At 35.8% G+C, this 24,003-nt stretch overlaps 1 protein-coding gene across 2 annotated transcripts in view; it reads right to left on the bottom strand.

Annotated features, from left to right (window-relative positions):
* LOC150089004 (protein spinster homolog 1-like) overlaps positions 1–24,003 on the bottom strand; it is a 134,419-nt gene that overhangs the window by 35,303 nt on the left and 75,113 nt on the right. The window contains exons 10-11 of one of the 2 annotated variants that reach the window (XM_090370995.1): positions 18,230–18,398; positions 2,812–2,927 (exon numbers count right to left, since the gene is read on the bottom strand). In XM_090370995.1, the coding sequence (XP_090227121.1) occupies positions 2,815–2,927; positions 18,230–18,398 (282 nt within the window). In that variant the 3' untranslated portion in view covers positions 2,812–2,814. Of the gene's footprint in view, positions 1–2,769; positions 2,928–18,229; positions 18,399–24,003 lie in introns of those variants that run through there. The other variant, XM_090370994.1, reaches the window with a different exon arrangement.

Raw genomic sequence — 24,003 nt, 5'->3', positions numbered from 1 at the left:
ACTAACTTTTGTTCATTTTCCCTTACTCTTTGGTAAAACCCTTTTCCTTACATTTTCCCTGAAAATTACAATCTGCAAAAAATTAAAAAAACAATATAAAATATATCTGTAAACCAGTGGTTAACAGCAGAGTGCAGTAGTATGTGAATTTAAGCTCACCATAGTTCAGGCCCATGTGAATGCTAAATATGGTTAATGATTGTATTCCTGTCAAAACTAAATTCTGAAGACCTATGTGGTCATGCCAGAGTATAAATAATTTGATAGGATCAAATAACCTTAGTTTAAATAAAAAAAATTAAATAAATTTTCTGTTTATACTCCGGGACGACCAAACGGTCAGAGGAGTACTCGCGATAGACACAATACAACAAACAGCACCGTATTTAGCATTCACGGCTTGAACTCCGGTCACTCAAGGCACGTGTACTTATACACCCGCAAGCCCGACCACTCAGCTATGACAGCCGATTGCAATTACTATAATAATAATTTAACAAAAAAAAAAAAAAAAATAATAATAATAATGAAGGGGAGTTAGCAGTGAGCACAGTAGTAACTGTTGAGAGAAACTACATAATAAGATTGGCTAAACTTGTAAATCGAATGCTGTTTTATATTCACTTATAGCAACTTTCTGGTTATACAAGTTTTTAATAATGTATAAACTCTGTTGTGTTCTCCAGTGTTAACTTATATATATAATTACTGTAAAGGCATCAACCATCCCCTTACCACTTGAGTTCAAATCCAGGATAAAAACCATCTGGTACACAAGATGATCAGAGATTTGCAAGGAGCCCAAATCCCAAACAATGCAAACTCACTCCACCCCTTTTGTGCTCAACAGTATAAAAAGCCTACTAAGACAAGTCTTGCTCAGGTCAATGCACTGCCAAGCTAATTCAAAAGCAAGCTCATTTGATGCTTCTGTACCCTATCGCCTGCTTTTTCATCAAAAACATGTACATTTTATTTTATTTGGGATAGAGATGATTTTGACGTCTGAAAACATCAGAAAAGTTCATATGGCTTTTTTTCTTTTTCTTTTTAATAAGATGCACAGAAAAATAAAAAAAAATCCACACATATTTTCATTATTTCTTATAATGTGGAAAAGTGACAAGGCTTCTTCACAGTTGTGCTAGAGAATTGAAGGTGAAATTTCTGAAATGAGAACAAGTGTACATTCTAAAAGAATGTTTGAAATTTGGGATGAAAAATGCATACATAGAGATCAATCCCCTTTAAACAGAAAGGGATGAATGAGTTAGATATTTTTGCTGGTGCTACTTCCTACTAATAGCTAAGGTTTGATGGTTGTGCCTCATATTTGATTTGTAGTAGTTTGTTGCTCTGTTAAAAATGCAAAATTTGTAACCACTGGGCTCTAAAAATTATTTCCATGAATATGGATTATTTCAGTGAAAAAAAGATCATAATCATATATATAGCATTTAAAAATATGCAAATGTTTCATGAATGGTTGCTTGCTGCTTTGTAGGCGCATTCATTCCCTTGAATGTAAACCTGCCCGGGGATCCAGAAAAAAACAAACAAACAAACAACAAAATACTAATGGAATGGTTTTTACCTTTAAATAATTCAAAGAAGAATTGATTTTCTTATTATTCAATGACAACGAGATTTACTTTCCACTGTTGATACTAAATTCATGAAACCCACGTAATATCAGATAGTGGAAATGCCGGGGGGGGGGGGATGAAGTAAGCACATGTGTCTGTATTTAACAGATTCATAAGACTCCATTTACTTCACTGGGAACTATTTTCACAGAAAGATTAAGCCAGCAGCATGCATAACAAAATTTAATACTAACAAAACTTACTATTGTATTATGAAATTTATTACAAAAGTCCCAGATTTTGGGTCATGTTAATAAGGTCTTCAATAAGTTGATATTTGAGGCTAAATGCCAGGTTTTTAATAATCAACATTTTAATAATTATTAAATATAATTCCTGTCGTAATATTTTCTAGAATTACCAGAATATCATAAAATCATTCAATTATTCTTTTTTAGCCAGCTATACTTTTTTTTTTTTTTGTTTATTTCTCAACAGTCCAGCAATTATACATAATTAAAATGGACTCCATTTATTAAATTATCTGCTCTTTCTTTATAATCTTAAAGAAGGAATTTCCTCTCAATATTCTGACTAAGAATAAAGTTTGTCCTATTAATACCTGACAGTAAAATTCAAAGAATTATGTTTGAATAACTATTCAAAGAACTGACGCAAAACAAGTTATACAAGCTATGCCAAAGAAATACTGTTCATGATTAGAAAGAAATTTATAAACACAGACCATTTAAAGAGGAACCAAGTGCATTTCCAAGTTAATTTTAAATTGTTCTGTTTCACTAGAGAAATGTTACAAAATTGTTGATAAATTACAAAAGTTAACATTCTGTAAAATATGTATAAAAAATTCTTAGATCTCATTCATATCAATACAAGAAAACATTTCAGTCACGATATGCAAAAAAAACCCCAAACAAAACTGTATATGTACTATGAATATTTCTGATTATAAGAAAACAGCAATACTAAAAGTATCCAGGATTGAAAATTATCAACTGCCAGCAACCTTTCCTGGATCCTTTGTGTAAAAATATAACTGTTTCTTCTAACACGGTACACCTAAACTGTTACAATTCACAAATACAAAGCAATTACTTTAATTATTATAACAAAAATTATGTTACAGATATACACAAATAATATACATGCATATTTACAACAGATCTTGGATAATTATTGGATGACACTGCAAAGCAAATCTCACTGTTCATGTGATAAGTTGATCAGTGTCATTATACCATGATGATTCTCCATCAGAAATTTCAGTAGCATGTGGCAGTATGTGCTCCCTGGACGTAGGGCTGGGGACAATCTTGTTTCCTAGTTAGGAAAGGACGAAGAAAAGGAAATGGGGGAAAGGAATATATACATATGTATAGGTATATAGATACACAACACACAAGGCAGTGAATATTACAGTTAAGACAAATACAACAAATAACACTAAAACATACACAGTAAACCCATCAAGTTGTTTTTTATGGATCTTTAGAAAAAATAAAAAAATAAAAATCAGGGAGAAAATATAAAGTTAAAAAAAAAACTGATATTTTCTCAAAATCGTTTATCTTTATAAAATACAGGATTGCTATTTTATACCTTAGAAAAGTGAATTCTTTCATGATCAAATTTTTTTTTTTTTAAGGTATAACTTTAACATAGGTAATGCAATAGTACACTTAACTATGGATTCTTCCATAGGATAAGTGGATACTGAAATGTAATCAGTTCATAAGCAGAACTGATTATATGTTATGAAATAATACCCTGTAATGACAATGTATTAATTTAGTTTTTGCAATGCATTTCATATTTATCTATTCAAATAAGTTCAAACAAGCTGAGTATGAGCATCCTTTTAATACTAGTAATATATGAAGGCAGTTCAAAAAAAAGAATGACCATAAGTCCTTTATTTTACTTTATTATGCATCCAAATTTTTATGGGCTTTATTCAAAAATAATCTTATTTGATTTAATGTATTTATGCTGCTGTTGTTGCCATTCTCCCAATGCTTGTTAAAATCCATTCTTTGACATATTCTTGATAATGAACCTTATTACTATGACCACCTCTTTGTTGAAATTACACCCTTTAATTTTGTTTTTTTAACAGAGAAAAAAGGTAAAGTCACTGGGCACCAGGTTCAGGTAAGAGGATGTATTAGGCAGAGCATTATTATAAAAAAGTCATATGCCACACATCTGACACTGATAGAAGTCAAAAACTCGGCAAGATCCACAAAGAGCTCTGCTGTTTGTTCTCTGGACTGTGATGGTGCAGCCAGGTTTCATCTGCTGCATTTAAAGGCTTAAATATTTCAATCAGGTCTCCCCACAGATGGCTAATTTCCAATTCACTGAACTTGAGTCATTGTTGGTAAGTTTCTCATTGCAGAGACAATGCATCAAGATTAGTCAGGAGTCCTGTTGTACCCCAGACTAATCTTATTGATTGTCTCTGCACCTGTTGCAACAGATTTGCATCCTCTCTAAAAATGATGTTTCCAAACGCGCATGCAGTACTTAATGTGTAACCCAACTACTGGCCATACACAATGGGATAATCACCTTTTTTCCCTGCTGGCAAAATTCCTGTATATCATTGACAGAACCCTATGAGCTGTCCTAGAGGCTGCCTGCACTGCTTCAAGAGGTCTTTTCATTTTCCACCACCTTTGAGTATGATACAACCCAAATGGTATATTATTTTGGCACTACTGCTACTTTTCAGCCATTTGCATAATTTATCCAGGTCTTAAAGTTCTACTCTTGCTAACAAATGTAGTAACTTTAATTGAAACAAGTGGAATAGCAGCTTTTGTGGTGTAGAGCCTTTTCCATTTGTTACCCATCCTCCATGACAGTATAGTGGTTTCACCACTTGTCATTAATTTGGAGATGGGTTCAAATTTCACTGGAGGCTATAATTAGTCTGTCTTAGGCAGAGAAAACAGATTTTCCCTCAAGAGCTATTCCACATCAGCAATAGCAATTTGTCACCCACCTGCATAATCACACATAAAATTTACACAACACATTCTAATTTAAAAAGAAGTAGAGAGATAAGACTAAAAAGAGATAAGACATCTGGTGCACCCTGAACCCAAAACAAGGCCCATCAATTTTTTCACAGTGGTCATGTGTTTGATTCATCAGCATCTAATTTGTGTAAGAGTTAAGATCGCTTTTTCAGGATGGAAAATTGTGACATATCCTTTTAATCATCAATGAATTTAAATTCTGGGACTTCGGCTCATGAATTATTACTATGTTGAAACTACAATTCCCAGTATTAACTTATCAAATGTATGACAACACTCAGGGTAGTGGAAAATGAAGTACCTGGGAGTAATTGTGCAGTCAGATATGAAGTTCTGAATAGTGCAGACAGGCTGCCAGGACAACTCATTGAGTTTTGTTAGCAGGGATAAGGAGGTGATTTTCCCACTTTAAAAGGCAATGGTTAGACTGCATCTGGAGTATTGCATACATGACTGGAGGCCTTATTTTAGGAAGGTTGCAGATCTCCTGGAACAGGTGCAGAGAAGGGCAATGAGATTAGTCAAGGGAACAAAAGGGTAGTCTTGCTGAGAAAGATGCAAGTTGCAGCATCTTAAGACTAAGCAACTGCAACTCGTTTTTTTCCCCCCTCTTGCTGATGCTTTATAAGCTTTCTTTCTTGCATCATTTGCCACTGCTAATACTGATACTACTGCACGCACACACATCATTTATGTGTTGGAGTTAAGATTATCTTCTTCTTCTTAAGGGTGAAATATTGTAACATATCATATGCTCCTTTCAATCATAAATGAATTTAAATCCTGGGCTTTTAGCTCATGAATTATTATTATGATGAAACTACAGTCACCAGTATAGCACACATTTTAATACTAGTATGGATGAGAGGATAAGAATTTCCAATGAGAAAAGCATCTTGAATGGGTTTCATATATACAGAATGGTAAGAAATTCCATGTTTTAAAACTGAAAACTACAAATCAAAAATTGAATGTTCAATGCAGATAACAAATTACCATGACCAAAAACTAAAATTATTTTGTACTGAATGACTTTGTAACTATAAGATATAAACAATATGGCACAAATAGCACAGAAATACAACATTTACATTTCAAAGTTTCCAAGATTGAATTATAAAAAGCTATAAGCCTATTGGTAGATAATAACTATGCCGGTAACTTAAGTGGTTTTATTATTTTAAAGTTAACTGCCTACCTATGCCACCCCTTTCGCATAATCAGATCTATATAACAATTTTTCTGTACCACAAGAAAATGAATGCAAGTCCCACTACAGTACTAATACACTGCTACTACCCTTTAGTGTCTTTCACATGTTACTTATTTAGCGAGTACAAATGTTATGGTAGTAATCTTAAGATTTGAGAGATTGAACAAAAAGATTTGTCCTTTTCATTCAATTTCTGTGATACAAGGGCGAATGGCATATCATCAACAGAAGTGTTTATAATGATACAAATGAACATAGTGACAGGAATTGACATTATATGGATTTTGGTAGTCACTGCAAAGTTTCTAATAGACAGAACATGGGAGTTCCCATATATTAAAACTGAGTTGCTTTTAAGACAAATACCATGAGTCCAGTTTAAGTATGTGTGAGAGAGAGAGAAAGAGAGAGAGAGAGAGAGAGAGAGAGAGAGAGAGAGCGAGAGCGAGAGCGAGAGAGAGCGCGAGAGAGAGAGAGCGCGAGAGAGAGAGAGAGAGAGCGAGAGCGAGAGAGCGAGAGCGAGTATGCAATTACTACTGACCATTATATATTAATTTTAATTGCAGGAACTATGGATGTTACCTGTCTTGCATCTGATATATTGCTCTAGTTATTTAGCAATATTACAGCAACTGCAGTGATGGGAAGAACACTTCACATACATTCCAAAGAACATTATGACAACATTTCTAACTTTTACAACTTCTGATACCTTGTCTTTCTGCATAATGTTTATCTTTGTTCGAGAGTATGCACTTATTCTGATGTATGAGGAATTCATATAATTGTCTGAAACACAAATAGTTATCATTCCTGACCTATTTGTTACACAACTATTGTTTATAAGTTAAAGTTTTATGTAATAAGAAATGTCTTAGTTTTTGATGTTATCTGCACCAAACACTTAATGCTATTTCCACTGCAGGATAACAAAAGCACCCTTGGAAGTTGTAATTGTCATCCAAATTAGGGGTAAAATAAAAATAAAGCTGAACTATTATACTGGTATAACCTGATAAAATCCTACTCTAGCAACAAATGTGATGATGATAACTTGTTTTGCTATCTAGAAGTAAGTAAGTATTCTAGACAACCTCACTATTTGCTGTTCTGCTATTAATGTTTCCATGATGGGATGGAATGGACGCACACATACTCCTAGTCAATGAATGTTTGGCTCTTTTAGAAAAATTGCAGAGTCATTCCAAATTTCATTAAAACGTGACCAAAAGAAATCTGGCAATTATTTCTTCTGTCTGCATGTAATAACTCATTCCCAGTAGATGGATTTTCATGAAATTTTGTATTTGGCTCTTTTAGAGCTATTTGTCAGGCCATCTCAAATTTCATTAAAATCAGACCGAACTGAAATCAGGCAATTAGCATTTCTTTGTTTTCTCCATCCACATGTAATTACTAAACCCTCAGTGAATGGATTTTCATGAAATTTTATGCCTGGCTATTTTAGAACAATTTGTTGAGTCTTCACAAATTTCATTAAAATCAAACCAATAGATGTTTGGCAATATGGTGGATGCAGAGTAATGAAATATTCTCAGTTCACGCAAGAGTCATTGCTTTGGGTTTTTTTTTGTTATTCATCATGAATTAATACTATTTGTACTAATGTCTGAAATTTAAGGCACTGCGTTTGCATGAATTAACTTGCTCTGGTCTTTTAACTGCTGCAATAACACTACTTTTTCTTTCCTCCTCATCACAATGAAAGGTTTTTTTGAATATCATATTGTAATATCAAATAGATTTGTAGTTTGAAATGTTGCAGAACTTCATAACTACCTAACGTGAAAAAAAATGACTTTTTTTTTTTTAGTTAATAATAACACCCACTCTTAGAAAGAATGGTATGTTTTAAAACTAAAAAACAAAAGACATGCAATGTGAGTATTTTATAAAAACAACGAAAGAAAATATCAAGAACTATAAACAGGACAATCACAAACACTAAGACTAGTATACATGCTTTTACTATGAAGGGTGCATAAAGGAATAAAGAGAACAATTCTAAACAGCACAAACAGCACAAATTCTAAACAGTCCCCACAACATTTAAGTGTCTGTGATTATCTATTTTGATTGATGATGATAATCTAAACAAACTTTTTAAAACTTTTTCTAAGAATGACAATTCAAATTTATTTCACTTCCACATCAACAGTAAGTAAGGAGAAAAAACTGGTTGCCCAAGGTCATTCACTAGTCTTTCCTCAACTCACTCTACAGCATAAGCATGCAGTGGCAGAACCTAGCAAAGGACCTTAGGCCACCAGCTGTTTTCTCATTATTGAAGAGACTGGCTGCAAATAAGTGTTTAACAAGGGCATGTGGAAATGGCTTAGGACTGATTCCTGCTGAGATGGGAGGAATATGAGAGCTTTTCACATTCCTTTTTACACATAATAGTCAAATTATGTCTGTTTCTAGTGAGGATTGCTGTTTTTTTTGTTTGTTTTTAATCTAGAAAACAGGCAAATCAACCATTGAATATATTCAATTTACAGACCATACACTGCTACTTCATGGCCTTAGCACAAATACTAAATAATGATAGTAACATCAACAGAGATGCAGTTTTTTAAATCTAATAATTAATTGTCATTAAAAACAGCGGAGGAAGAAAGGGTTACGGTACAGGTGGATATGAAGTTTTCTGACCAGTGTAAACAGGCAGCCAAGAAAGCCCACGGTGTCTTATCAAACATTATCCTGTAGAGATAAGGAGGTCATAATTTCACCGTATAAGGGAATACTGTGTTCAAGTATGGAGACATCTGCAAAAAAAAAAACAAAAGACAACTTCTTGAAAGGGTCCAATGACAGGCAACTCGAATGGTGAGATTGACAAAACGATGATGACACAGAGACTCAGATTATGTGGGCTATAGAGCTTGGCAACCAGGCACCCCAGAGGTGACCTGATTGAGGTTTATGTCTCTGAGGGGCAAATAAAGTGAATGAAGGTGAAATTTTCACTGTTATAAAGAATTCCAGAACTAGGGGACAAATTCAAATTAGTGGTTGAGATTTGATTAGATTGTAAGAAGTTTTATTTTAGCCAGTAAGTCATTGATTGCTGGAACAAGTTGATCTTGCAGGTAAGTTGAGGCTGACAGTTTGAAGAAATTCAAGGGTCAACTGGATGGTTGCCTACATACATAGGAAAGTGCATAATATTTTTCTTATATGTAGGTTTTTTTTTTTTTTTTTTTTTTTTGCCAGTGCAGCATAAGCCTGTGGCTTCTTGCACTATGTTGTAAATAGCATTACTATTACTATTTATGAGAGGGAACTGAATAAAAAGAAGACACTCCAATGTAATGAAATTCCAGGATGCTAGATTTCATTATGGCATGAATAATGTTTACAAAAGACAGAAGAAAAGAAAAGGGGAGGAAGTCTTGCTTCTTATGAAAATGGGCAAGACTATTCCTAGATGCTGATCAAACTTAGGATAACACCACCTGGTAAAAGTTTTTTTTTTTTTTTTTTTTATGTGAACCCCAAACACGAGAGGTATTAGAACCTATAGTACTTAGTACTGTGCTTGGGTTGGAGGTTGAGAAGATGAAAGAAGACATTTGTTGACATTGGACTTGAACTTCTGTAGATTGTAATTTTCAGGAAATACGTATGAAGGAAGGTTGTTCCAGAAAACGGCAGTTGAATGAATAAATGAGGAAGATGAAAAGTTGGTTCTGTGGATTTGAAGTTGGACAGTAAATGGATGTTGGCAGCACGTGTTTGGATTGTTCTGAAAGAGAGCGGGAATTATAGAAGCCAATTCAGAAGAACAGTGCCCATGGCACTGTTCTTCTGAATTGGCTTCTATAATTCCCTGTAGAAGAGGCATGCAGCAGAAACAGTACGTCTATGAGAAAGCGAGTGGAGAGACTCTGTTAGAGATGAATCATTAATTAACCTAACTGCCCTCTTCTGAATGGAATCAAGAAGCCTGAGAGGGAGGTTTTGGGGGCACCACCCCAGATGTGGGAACAATATTCCATGGCAGGGCGGATTTGCGATTTATACAGAGTGAGCAGCTGTTTGGAAGAAAAGTAACACCGAGAGCAAAAGAGAAAACCAAGTTTTTTAGATGCAGAGGAAGCAATATTTGTAATGTGCTTGTGCCAAGAGAGATTAGAAGTAAGGGTAATCACCAAAAGAGATATATCATTTTGCCTAGAAATCGGAGTGTCACTAAACATATTGGAGCAGAAGAATCCTTTTTGCGAGATATAAGACAAGACTGAGTTTTAGAAGAGTTGAAATCAACTAAGTTGTCTTTGTCCACTGGAGAATTACCTGAAGATTGGCATTTAAGGAATCGGTAGCAGATTTTCGAGAAGTTGAAGCTGATTGAGCAGGACAAGGGTTCTCAAAATGGAAAGTTGAATGCAATGTGCTATCATCGGCAAAACTATGGATAGGATTTCCAGTCAATGGAAGAAGTTCATTGATATACAAGAGGAAAAGAGTGGGGGAAAGAACTGAACCTTGGGGGACACCGGCATTAGTGGAGAAGTTAGAAGCCAGAGAGCCATCTACCATCACCCTCAGTGAGCGATCAGAGAGAAAACTGGATAACCAATTACTAAAAACAGTTGGCAAACCATAAGATGGAAGCTTGTTTAGAAGACCTTTATGCAAAACACGATCAAAAGCCTTTGAGATGTCAAGAGCAACTACTTGTGTTTCACCGAACCTTTTCATTGAATTAGTCCATAAATGGGTAACATAAGCCAGAATATCACCAGTGGATCGACACTGACTGAATCCATACTGGCGATCGTTGATCAGACGGAAGGTTTCTAGGTAGTTTAAGAGTTCGCGGTTAATTGATTTCTCCATTACTTTAGAAAGAGTAGAAGTAATTGCAATGGGACGATAATTGGATGGGAGGGATTTGTCACTCTTTTTAGGAACTGGCTGGATATGAGCAAATTTCCAAGCAGAAGGAAAAATACCTTTGGAATAAGAAAGTGAGAAAAGGTGGCAAAGAATAGGAGTAAGTTCAGGAGCACAGGTTTTGAGAACAAGTGGAGATATACCATCAGGACCTGGAGCTTTCTTAGCATCAAGATTCATCAAAATCCTTCTGATATCCTTTTGACGGAAGACCACAGGAGGCACTGAATGGAGCGTGTTGGGAATGTTGGGAGGTGTTTTACCAAGATCATTAATACATGAGCTGGAAGAAAAATGGGATGCTAGCAGGTCAGCTTTATCCTTGGCTGAAGTGACAACAGAACCATCTCATTTGGACAGAGGTGGGAGCAGAGATGGGCAGAAGTTGCGGCCAATAGCTTTGGCAAGAGACCAGAATGCTCGGGTACCATTAGGGCAAGAAGCAAGTTTTCTACTCTTAGCCTGTTCAAACTCTAGTTTGCACTGATTAATAACTGCTTTACAATTGTTGCGAGCTTTGGTGTAGGCAGAAAATGAAACTGAAGAATTAGAAACAAGCCAATTACGATATGCAACATTCTTCTCTTGGACAGCCTTAGCACATTTATTGGAAAACCAAGTTTAGATAAAGGATTTTAAAGTGGAGTGTGGGATAAAGGATTCCATTCCTGCAAGAATAATTTCACTGACACGATCTGAGCAAACGTTGACATCAGAAGTTTTGAAACAGTAATCCGACCAAGGAAAAGAAGAAAAGAAGTCTCGCAGGTCATCCAATTTTGCGTTCTTGTAATGCCAAACAACACGAGGTTGCAAATAGCCATGAGATAAAAGGTTCCGTTGGAGAAGAGACACTCACCAAGTTGTGATCTGAAGTGCCTAAAGGACCTCTCCCTTCGACCGTGTATTTAGAAGGGCTGTTTGTGAGAAAAAGATCAAGCATGGCTGTATGATTAGGATTGTCCGGTATTTTTGTAAGTAAATGAACAATCTGTGCTAGGTCATTAGTAATTGCAAAAGCCTCGGCATCTCGACCTGCTGGGTCGGTGTGACTAGAAAACGGAAGCCAGCTGGAGTTGTGAACATTAAAATCACCAAGGCAAATTACCTCACTGTTAGGAAAGTTGGACTGGAGAAAGTCAAGTTGCAAAGAGAGGAAGTCAAAGAGCTCCAAGTGATTAGTGGAGTTGGGAGAACGGTAGAGACAACAGATGAATTTAACACAATGAGGTAGAGAGATTTTAAGCCAGAGAAGATCAAAGAGAGGAGATTCCAAATTGCCAAGTCTCTGACAGGGAATATCAGAATGGACATATGCACAAGTACCACCTTTGAGGCGAAAGGAATCATACAGCGAATAATTTGGGCATCTGAGATGAGCAGGAGTTGAATCAACCGATAACTGAGATTCTGTCAGAAAAAATACATGGGGTTTGGCAGACTGCAAGTGGAAATGGACATCGTTGAGATTAGAATTGAGACCACGTATATTTGTGAAATGAATTAGGAAGTCCTTGGGAGGTTTAGATCTTTTCGCAGATAAGCTTGCTCTATTAGTTTGGCAATTCATGGTGTATTCAATAGTAAGAAAAAGTTGGTGGGACATGCTGTATGAAGTAATGAAATTTTTGGATATGGCGTACATATGGTAAGAATATACCCAGATCTTTGACATAACGTGGCCTCGACAATGCTCCCCGCATACACACTACTCGGACTCCCTCCAGTCACTATCTGGCAGAGTAGAGGTAGCAAGATTATACACTAGCCGATCCGGAAGCCTCCTAGAGAGTTACCAATAGGTTCGGTCCAGTGTACTAACTAGCGGCCGGCCTGCGAACACCGTTTTAGAGCTGTACCCTCGAAATGTAAGGAATATTGGATCTCGCCACGACGTTCATCATAACCTCAAAAGTCATCAATCATACTGCATGATGGAAGAGATAGGGAAGGGTTGACCGGAACTTAGCTCTAGAGACTAAACATGGGTTCCACCACTTCAAGTAAAAAAGTAAAATGAGAGTGAAGTGGAAGTATGCTACTGTGAGGAGTAACTAATCTCTATAGGCAAATCGAGTGGGCAAGTGAATGTGTCTTGATACAGATCGAAAGGGTCTTTAATTTACTGTTTACTGATTGGGACTCAAGGACCAAACATCATCCATCAGCTGGAGAAGACTTCTAAATCAGTTGGATGAATGTTATATATTTTTATGCAACCAATAAAATACAAGGGATGCAAATATTCTAAATATACTTACCAAAGACCAAAATCATATCACAAATATGACAATACAGGAACTGTTATAGAAGAAAGTGACTGGTGTTATGAGATGGTTGGTGTGCAAGGGATCTCAGTAATTAACGAGAAAGGCAAGGGTTTCAAGGAGGAGCAACTGCAGACAGATTATTTTTTTTGATCCATCTATTTAGTGTAATAGTATACATGACTGAACATAAATGAATTATGAGAATTTCTTGAAGTTATATTGGAAGTTACAAATGTATTCATGCCATTATGGAAATATCCCACAATAAAAATGGCAAAATGGATGACAAGGAAACTGACCAGTTTGATAGAAAAAGTGAAGCATTAGCCAGTTGGTATTTGGAGATAGACCCATACATGTGATATCTGTAATACTTATTCTGTTGTTTTATTTATTTTTTTATTTATTTTAGATCATACAACTGATCTGTAATAAAATAACAGGAGCTAGGCAGGCAGAAGCTAAGTAAAAGAAATCCCTGGGGAGAGGGAAAAAGAAAGCAGAGCTCTTACATATTAAATAAGCTAAGAAATGAGTAAATCAGATAGTTCACCCTTACTTGATAAAAAACAGTAGATACAAGCCCTTCCTCATTCATTTCATGAATATATGTTGTCTCAGTTCCAATCTGAATGATTTCCATTTCCAGATAGCCAAATTCCAAGTACTTTTTCTGACAGAATCCCAATTATCGGTTCATTCAACCACTGCCCATCTCAGTTCTCCTAATTACTTGCTGTATGGATCCTTTTGCTTCAAAACGTAGTATTCAGACAAACATCCACTCTGATATCCATTCCCTGTGGATATCAGAGTGGATGTATTAACAGACTTAGTAATTTGGACAATTGAGATGGGCAGTGGTTCAATGAACCTTCTCTGATCAGAGAAGATTAATTTTTGATCTTCTCTGATCAGAGAAGATTAATTTTTGATCTTCTCTGACATAAAATCTCTCTACACTATTCTATCAAATTGATCTGTTGCCTCTGTCATTCTCCCAAATGGTTATGCCAAGAAGATAGATTAGAAAATCTATCTTCTTGGCATAACCATATCACAAATATTGCTTCCTCCGAATCTGAAAAACTGGGTTGTCTCTTTTGCTGTTGGCACTACTTTTCTTACAAATAACTGCTTACTCTGTACAAATTGCAAATCCACCCTACCATGCTGTGTTCTTTGAATACTGTTTTCACATCTGGGGGTGGGTGCCAATAAAACCTCTCTCAGGCTTCTAGACTCCATTCAAAAGAGGGCAGTTAGGTTAAGTAATGAGCCATCTCTAACAAAGTCTCCTCACTATCTCATAGAGGTTCTGTTTCTGCTGCATGCCTTTTATATAGATACTTTCATGGGGACTGTTCTTCTGAATTGGCTTCTATAAACAAGCCAGAATTCTTTTACTGTCCAACTTCAAACTCACAGAATCAACTTCTCTTCCAGAAAACAGACGTTGAAGGAATAAATGAGGAACAACCTTTCTTCATATGTATTTCCTGAAATTTATGATCTACAGAAATTAGAGTCTAATGTCATCAAGTAGCATCTTTCATCATCTCAGCCCATGCATGGTACTAAGCACTATAGGTTCTAATATCTCTCATGCTTGGGATTTTCATATATATACACCAATGAGCCATTTTGAATAGCTGATATGGAATTAATGAGGACATACCGTGTAAGTTTTTCAGTCACTCATACTTTTCCCACTGATGAAAAGTATGCCTTTGGATATACTTGGAGGTAAACTTTATGAAATTTTACAATTGTGTCGCCTAGTACATGTCTCTCCTACCAATAAGAATATACCTCCCCTATGGACTAATGGACTAATTTGTGGACTAATGTTATTAGTGGAGTCCCACAGGCTTCAGTGTTGGGTCCACTGTTTTGTATATTTATCAATGATATTGATGAAGGTATATCAGGCTTAGTGTCAAAGTTTGCAGATGATACAAAGGTTGGCAGGGTTGTTAATGACAGTAATGGCAGTGTGCTACTGCAACAGGATCTAGATAATTTGGGCAGATGGGCTAAGAAGTAGCAACTGAAGTTTAACCTTGACAAATGCAAAGTACTGCATATGGGTAGAAGTAACCCCAGAGGAATGTAGCAACTGTGTGGTACTACACTTAAGGTGGCAGAAAATGAAAAAGACCTGGGAGTAATTGTGCAGTCAGATATGAAGTTTTCTGACCAATGCAGACAGGCTGCTAGGGCAGGTCATGGGGTTTTGTCAATGATATATAGGAATTTTGCTAGCAGGGAAAAGGAGGTGATTGTCCCTCTGTATAAGACAATGGTCAGGCCACGACTTGAGTACTGCATACAGGTCTGGAGGCCTCATTTTAGGAAGGACGTAGATTTACTTGAGCGTGTACAGAGAAGGGCAACAAGATTGGTGAGAGGAATGAAGGGATCCTCTTACCAAGAGAGGCTTAAGTTCTGCAAATTGCAGTGGCTGGAGAATAGGCACCTGCACGGTGATCTGATTGAGGTGTATAAGGCCTTGAATGGGTTGAGCACGTCGAATTCTGATGGGATCCTTCCACTTGTTCAGATTATGAACCTAAGGGGGCATAAATTCAAATTAAGAAAAGACAGATGTAGAATAGATGTGCGGAAATTTGCCTTTAGCCAGTGGGTGGTTAATTGCTGGAACAAACTTCCATCTGTTGTTGTGGAAGTTGACAGGTTAAATAAATTTAAGGAGGAACTGGACAGGCATTTGGAGGGAATGGTGTGATTTTTTTTTTGGCTGATGCTGCATAAGCTCATACACTTTCTTTCTTGCATTACATGCCACTACTACCTACTACTATTCATTTTTTTCAGGGTCTAAACCAGTGGTTTAGAACCTTTTTTAATAATGGCACCCCTAAGTAATTTATTTTATTTTGCGGCACCCCCTACTCAATTTTCTGCCTGTTAGATCCGATTTTCTCTGTATATATCCGTGTATATATATTAAAAAATATGTTATACGATATTTATTACAATAATATAATTATAAAAATTACATTTCATAATACAAATTATACATATATATATAGTATATAATTTTATTTTTTATATAGAGTTACTAAGTAAACATCAATTATAGATCTCCACAAAATTAGAAAAGATACTGTACACCTTTTTATAATGAAATAAACAAATTAAAAAATAATAAGTTTAAGTAACCTAAACTAATTAGGTGGCATCCCTGGAATGTTGTTGCAGCACCCCGGTTGAAAACCACTGGTCTAAACTATATACACCTTAAGAAATTGCCTCCCCTCCCCTCCCAAAGTGTGTAGTTGCCTAATTTTGCAGACTCCACCCTCTAAAAACTGAGATGATTTTCCTTTTTCGAATCTTCTCTAGAAGTTCACTTTTTTTTTTTTAATATAGCCTCCAAGACCTTGTAACATTCCAAGTGTGGTCTTATATATATAAAGAAATAATGATGTCCTTTCTACTTACAATGATCCAATAAATCATAGTGTTCTATCAAATCTGCTTTGTGTTTGCCTGCTTACAATGCAAGTTAAAACTTCCTTTCTGATTATATTGTAACCTTCAAGTCTGCAAACTCCTCATGGGAGTTAATCCCCAAATGAGATCTTGCATTTTTGTCACATTAAACCTTGCTGTAGTTTTCTGGATGAATCACGTTTGTAAATGGTCCGAGTCATTTCAAAGACCATAACCTGGTTATGGTGCTTTGAAATGCACCATAACCATATACACCCTCTCAAACTTTCAAATTGCAACTACCACTTTCTTATACTACAAGTTGCCATTGGTTGTAATGATGATGATGATGTGCTGTACTGTATGTTAAATATGAGGAAAAGCATTTTCCATTCTATACAATGTGACACATGGTACTCTTATCCTTAGCACCCTTTTAAAATGACAGTGCACACATTGTTAAATAATACTGAATTAATGCTTTTATCATTATAAGTGATACTAATACACAAGAAAATATATCTTTGTAATAACATTAACAAATTGAAACTTTACCTGATTGTAAATGTCAGTAAAATATAAGTTAATTACATAAATTTTTAATGTATTCCATTCTCGCTTATTTTACTTTAAAGTGGAAATGTAGAGCTGAATAGAGTTGCCACCTTTTCAAAATCTCTGACCCAAAAATGTGACTGGGGAAAGGAGTTAATGAAGGCAATTCTGGAATTTTTTTTTTTTTTCACAGAAAATACAAATCAATGGGGGGGGGGGGGAGGTATATATAAACACACACACACACACACACACACACACACACACACACTAAATTGCTTTATGTGGAGATGTGGTTATTCACAGCAAATGAAATTAATGAAAAGAAAGACATTATTACATCATGCAATTTATTGAGACAGTTACAAGAAACTTGTTAGTTAGTTATTTGGTTTTTAGGAGCATTAGCAACTAAGGCCATATTGCGCTCTGGTATATGCGGTGGTCATTCCCTGACCTTTCCGCATCCTCCGTATTTGGTGGTGATGGGCTCGAACCCCAGTCTAATCAAGAAGTGTGTGCTACGCACTGCTGCTCTTTCCCACCTGGCTATGGAGGTGCCTACAAGAAACTTGTAAATAGGCACAAATGCAACTGGGATAGTACCTGTTGTAGTCTTTTAGCTATCTAGATCCAGATGATACTCAGTTGATATTAAAACATCTCCTTTAAGTGAAATAATACTTGATTGTGGTTGTTATATAGTTTCTTGCAAACCATTTCAACAAATTTACTAAACTGTACATGATGTAACATGGCTTTTATTAATTATTTATTTGGAATAAAATTCCCTAGAAGGACTTTTGTGATAACTATTTATTTGTATAGATTTCTAATTTCTTTATCAAAGCCATAGCTTTAAACAGGGTAGTGCATGAACAATATATAATAATATCACATTTGTCTTGAAATGGAGTGTAAATTTATTTTTTCTCTACCATTCTATGATCTGGAGAACTGACAACAAAACCTGGAGTTAAAACATGGAATGTTTTAATCTAGACTCTGGGTCAATATTGAATATTGAAGAGGTAGCAACTACTGTTGAAGTTGAGCCTAAGTTTGTAAGATCGGAAGGTTATTGTATAATAATAATACTGGAGTTTTATTTCTTAGAACGCACTTTGAAAACTCATTCTAATAATTTTTACTTACCATGAGTACGCTGCTCACACCGAGTTTTATCTTCAACAATGTAAAGGGCAGTAAGTAGAAAACAGAGTCCACCAAGGACTAAAACAAAGGCAGTAATATACATGGCATATTGAAGACTAATGAACTCAGCAGCATACGATTTCTTATCTTGTCGGATGGCATCTGATACCTAGAAAGAATGGATTATTCATGTAAAATAAATGTTATTTCCTGGAAATGCATACGTTTTTCATTCATTATGTAATGCATGTACATATTTTATGTATAATCTCATGCTTCAACTCTTTGTTTGAGGTCTTTTCTATTATGAAATAGTTCAGTGGTGTCCAACCTACGGCCCGCAAATAATTTTTATATGGCCCAAGTAGAAAGCGAACTAAAACAGCATTTTAAATTTTAATTATTTCAAGAACCGTGTACATTCAATGCTGAAATATGTGGAAATAAACAAATTTAAAAGACTGTGGCAGACTGCGGTGTTTAAGAGACTCGTTTCAGCGAATATGTGAGAGTGTTGAAGTCAAGAAGCCACGTGTTGGTGTCTTGAATTTTGTTTCTTTTATCTATGCTTTGTATCAAATATGCACATACCCAACCTGAATCGTGTGTATATACAGGGTGCTATCAAAATGTTCTGGGATTCCAATTATGGTGCACCTTCTGCTTGATCTTGGTGAGCAAAAGTGTACGTGCAGTACACTTCATTGAAAATGTAACACGCTAATTTTTCTCGAATCACCCAGCGTAGCCTGCAAAACAAATCTAACTTTGAATATGGCCCCTGTACGGGGAAAAGGTTGGACACCACTGATCTAGTTGATCATGTTTTTGTTTCTTTTGTGTCAATATTCCAGCAACTTTTACCATTACTGTGCCTTTCTCTCCAAATTTTTGCAAAATTTGTCTGAAAATATGTCACCTTCTACTTCACTATTTAAATATGACCATCCGGTGCCATCCAAAATCCCAACAGCCAGATTCCCGACAAAAAAAAAAAAAAGTTAGTCTACATCTCAGAAGCTGTTTTTGCAATAAAAAAATGTTTTCATGTAATCAAAACGGCCATTAAAAACATTAAAAGTTTGCAAACAGTATATGATAATGTTAATGTTTTATGACACACACACACACACACACACACACACACACACACACACACACACACACACACACACACACACACACACAGTTTAATGATATCAAAATCAGATTAAAATTTGCAAAAATCATACAAATTATAATCAAACATTTTAAGTATTATAATAATCTTAATAATACTTAAATAATCTAAATATTATAATAATAATAAGAAAATGGGATATTTTTTTTCGGAGGATATTAATCAGGGAAATAATCTCAAGTATTAAAGTAAATCCTAAACTTAACAGACTAATAGGGGAGAAGGGGCATCCATTAATGCCGAAAGTCCATTAAATCGAATGTAACCTGTGTGTGTGTGTGGGGGGGGGGTATTTGGTTTTTAGGAGCATTAGCAACTAAGGCCATATTGCTCCAAGATATGCGGTAGTCATTCCCTGACCTTTCCGCATCCTCCGTATTTGGTGGTCATGGGCTCGAACCCCGGTCTAATCAAGAAGCATGTGCTACGCATTGCTGCTCCTGCCCACCTGGCTACGGAGGCACCTCCTGGGGGGGAGACATTTTTTATTGTTCTTAATGTAAAAAAAAAAAAAAAAAAAAAAAAAGCTTTAATACAATATACAGTACTGTACAATATAAAATACTGTAATTTGGCCTAATAAATATACAGTATAAGAATTATATTCATATATTTTTACAATATAGTAGGTACTATTGAGATTCTGGGCCAGACCCATGACCATCACACATCACTATTCTTTGTCATTAGGAACTACCAATCTTCATAACATAATAAAGAAATATTTCCTCCTTTCTTGTATCCTCAACTGGGCAACATGCACAGGATGATTTAATCACCAATTTCTAATCTTAAATCATGCTCAAAAACTACCGAATAATCTTTTCTCATTTATCTTCGAAAGCAGTTCCAAAAGCTAATGAAATGCCTTCTTGTACCATACCTCCCTTCCAGAATACAAGTTTGTAATCGTTACTTAGTTGCAGCTCCCTGTATTCTGTGATATATCAGATCAATCTAGTTCTGTTAGTCTTATTTCTTTACCATTTAAGTTTCCAATTGATGGTGACTATCTCAACAATTGTTCCAGTAGCATGTTTAGCAATGTGCTCTAGTTCCCTGACAATTATGGAAGGGACCTTGCTGACTGCAGTAGTAGTAGTAATAGCGGCATGTGATGCAAAAAAGCAAGTGTATGAGCTTACGCAGCATCAGCCAAAAAAAATAAAATAAAATTTTTACACAACCATTCTCTCAATGTTTGTCCAGTTCCTCCTTAAATTTATTTAACCTATCAACTTCCACAACGACAGATGGAAGTTTGTTCCAGCAATTAACTACCCGCTGGCTAAAGGCAAATTTCCACACATCTATTCTACATCTGTCTTTCCACAATTTGAATTAATGGCCCCTTAGGTTTGTAATCTGAACAAGTGGAAGAATCCCATCAGAATTCAGCATGCTCAACGCATTCAAGGCCTTATACACCTCAATCAGATCACCTCACAGAACTTAAGCCTCTCTTGGTAAGAGGTTCCCTTCATTCCCATCACCAATCTTGTTGTCCTTCTCTGTACATGCTCAAGCAAATATACATCCTTCCTAAAATGAGGCCTCCAGACCTGTATGCCTGACCATTGCTTTATACAGAAGGACAATCACCTTTTCCCTGCTAGCAAAATTCCTGTATATCATTGACAAAACCCGATGTTATTTTTGGTTTTTAGGAGCATTAGCAACTAAAGCATATTGCTCCAGGGATATGCGGTGGTCATTCCCTAATCTTTCCGCATCCTCCGTATTTGGTGGTCATGGGCTCGAACCCCGATCTAATCAATTAGCGTGTACTATTCACTGCTGCTCCTGCCCACCTGGCTACGGAGGCGCCCAAAACCACATGACCTGCCCTGGTAGCCTGTCTGCATTGTTCAGAAAAATTCATATCTGACTGCACAATTACTCCAACCTTAAGTGAAGTACCACACAGTCGGTACGTTCCTCTGGGGTTACTTCTACCCATATGCTTTGCATTTGTCAATGTTAAACTTCAGTTGCCACTTCTCAGCCCATCTTCCCAAATTTTATAGTTCCTGTTGCAGTAGCATATTGCCATTACTGTCATTAACAACCCTGCCAACCTTTGTATCATCTGCAAACTTCGACACTAAGCCTGACATACCTTCATCAATATCATTAATAAATATACAAAACAACAGTTGACCCAACACCGAACCCTGTGGGACTTCACTAATAACATTAGTCCACGAAGAGCAGCGCCCATTGATTACCACCCTGTCTTCTCCCACTCAACTATCCTTTTATCCATTGTAGCAACTTACCCTTAATACCATTCTGCTCCAATTTGAACAGTAGTCTTCCATGCGCAACAGTCTCAAAAGCTTTCCCGAAATCCAAGTATATGATATCAAAATTAATTTTTGCATCCAGTTCCTTTGTAACCACATCATAATATCTTATCAAATTTGTCAGACAAGACTTTCCCTTAACAAACCCATGCTGTGTCTGAATTATTGCTGCAGTCTTGTCTAGATGATCCTGCAATGCATCTTTAACCAGTGACTCCATTATTTTACCCGGAACAAAAGTTAAACTAACTGGTCTGTAATTACTCGTGTCACCCTTCGATCCCACTTTGTGAACTGGGGATACATTTGCACATCTCCAGTCCATGGGGACCCCCCCTGAGTCCAAGGATTCTCTCATATTTATGGCTAAGGGTTTGCTTACTTCCTTTGCCGCCTCCTTTAATATAACTAGATAGATCCCATCCACCCCAGGTGCCTTTTCTTAGGTTAACTTCAACAATTTCTCCTCCACCTTGCTCTGATTTATTAAGCACCATGCAACAATTTGATAACCTTCTGACATTTTCAATCTTTAATAACTCCTCATGTATGAAGATGCAAAATACTCATTCAGTTTGTTTGAATCTGAGCAGGATCATCAACAGTCGAACCATCGATATCAAGTGGACTAATCAAATTCATCCCCTTCCTTTTAGAGTTTTATATAAGTAAAGAAATCCTTGCTGTTTTTCTTAGAATTATTTGCCAAATATTTCTCGTAATTTGCCTTTGCCTGCCTAACCTCCTTTGTGACTTGATTACAGACTAGCTTGGACATGGACTATGTTTCATTGTTTCTTCCTATCATAGTGAAAGGGTTTCAGCTTATAATATATCCGGTTTGGTCATCTTAGTTTTATATTTTGTATCCCACTCTTGTTTGTTCAATAGTTATATAGCTGGCTCCCTGTAACAGATTACATCTGAAAGTGTAGGTTGGCATTAGGTCTAGACTCCTGGAAGTTTCCCATAAGCTTAGCTTAAATGTAAAGGTGCCTTTCTGGTTAGACAGTAGTCAGACTTTTCAGTAATATTATTACCAATTGTAAACCCGTGTTCTTTAAATGAGTCATTTTCTTTTCGGCTATTTTCACAAAGAGCAAATTTTAATTAACACGATTTACTCAAAAAAAAAAAAAAAAAAACTTAACATAACAATAAAATCCCTTTGTCAGTTCCTCAGTAATAGACAAATGTAATCAAAAGTGACTTTAACATAATCTCCACCATCTTAAATCATGGATTAAGTTGTATTATTCATTGAAGTTAGCTCAAGATATAATAATACTATCAACCATTAGAAATGGCAGAATGATGGCAAGGATGCAAAGCTTATATAGTATCAAATCTTAAGAATAAAGCTGTTTTGTCTATTTTCAAATATTTATCAAATCCTACTGAGATATACTTCTGATTCTATAAGGCTAGAGTAGTAATTTGTTCCAGTAGCTAATTACTCTGACTAAAGACAAATTTTCTTTCCTTAATTTGAGGGCATCATCTTCTTCTTTGCACCATTCTAAAACAAAAAAATATTTTCCATTCATTCACAATATGAACTTATTCACATAATATTTAATCTTCTAGTAGTCTTCTTAAATCATTTTTAGTTATCTTACAGCTATTTCTAGGATGGCAAGGTTCTATTCTCCATTCCTTCTGTTCTGCCGAGATAAAATATGGTTGTAAAAGTGTGAGGCCTAACCTTACTATACAGCTGGGCCTCAACCCCAACAAGCTCAGTGTCTTTTAATTGCTTTTTCTAAGCTTTTCATCTTTCTGCTCTATTTCTAATTTCTTCCCATTCGTTGAACTATTAGTGCAATACGAGGGTGAAACGAACGTTCCTACTATCCTACTTACTTCTATTGCTATTTTTCTTCTTTATTTATTTAAAATATTCCTTTTCCCCTTCCTCAATTTAATACCTCACCCTTATACTATTTGCTTGTTCTAAATTGATTTCCTATCTACACAAAATTAAATCCTACAATAAATTCTACATATTCATTTAAAATTTTTTTTATTTTAACTAAATTATTCATACCTCAATAAATTACATTGCATTGAGACTACCTTTTCCATACTGTATTCGAAAGTGCTAATTTTTTTATCATGACTTGTTTTGGCCATTCACTTTTCTTCTACTACTACTATGGAGAAGTATAGAAATGCAGTTCCTGATACATGGGCAGGTGTAGTCCCCTGATGAAATACCTGATCATGTATCAATAATTATTTCTGCTGACATCAGATCATGCATATTTGCATTACCTATATTTGACCAT

This window comes from Mastigoproctus giganteus, chromosome 3 (assembly GCF_048544385.1).
Source record: "Mastigoproctus giganteus isolate SK-2022 chromosome 3, ASM4854438v1, whole genome shotgun sequence".
NCBI classification, from domain to species: Eukaryota; Metazoa; Arthropoda; class Arachnida; order Uropygi; family Thelyphonidae; genus Mastigoproctus; species Mastigoproctus giganteus.
The sequence above is the reverse complement of the archived record's forward strand: the minus strand, read 5'-3'. Positions and strand labels throughout refer to the sequence as shown.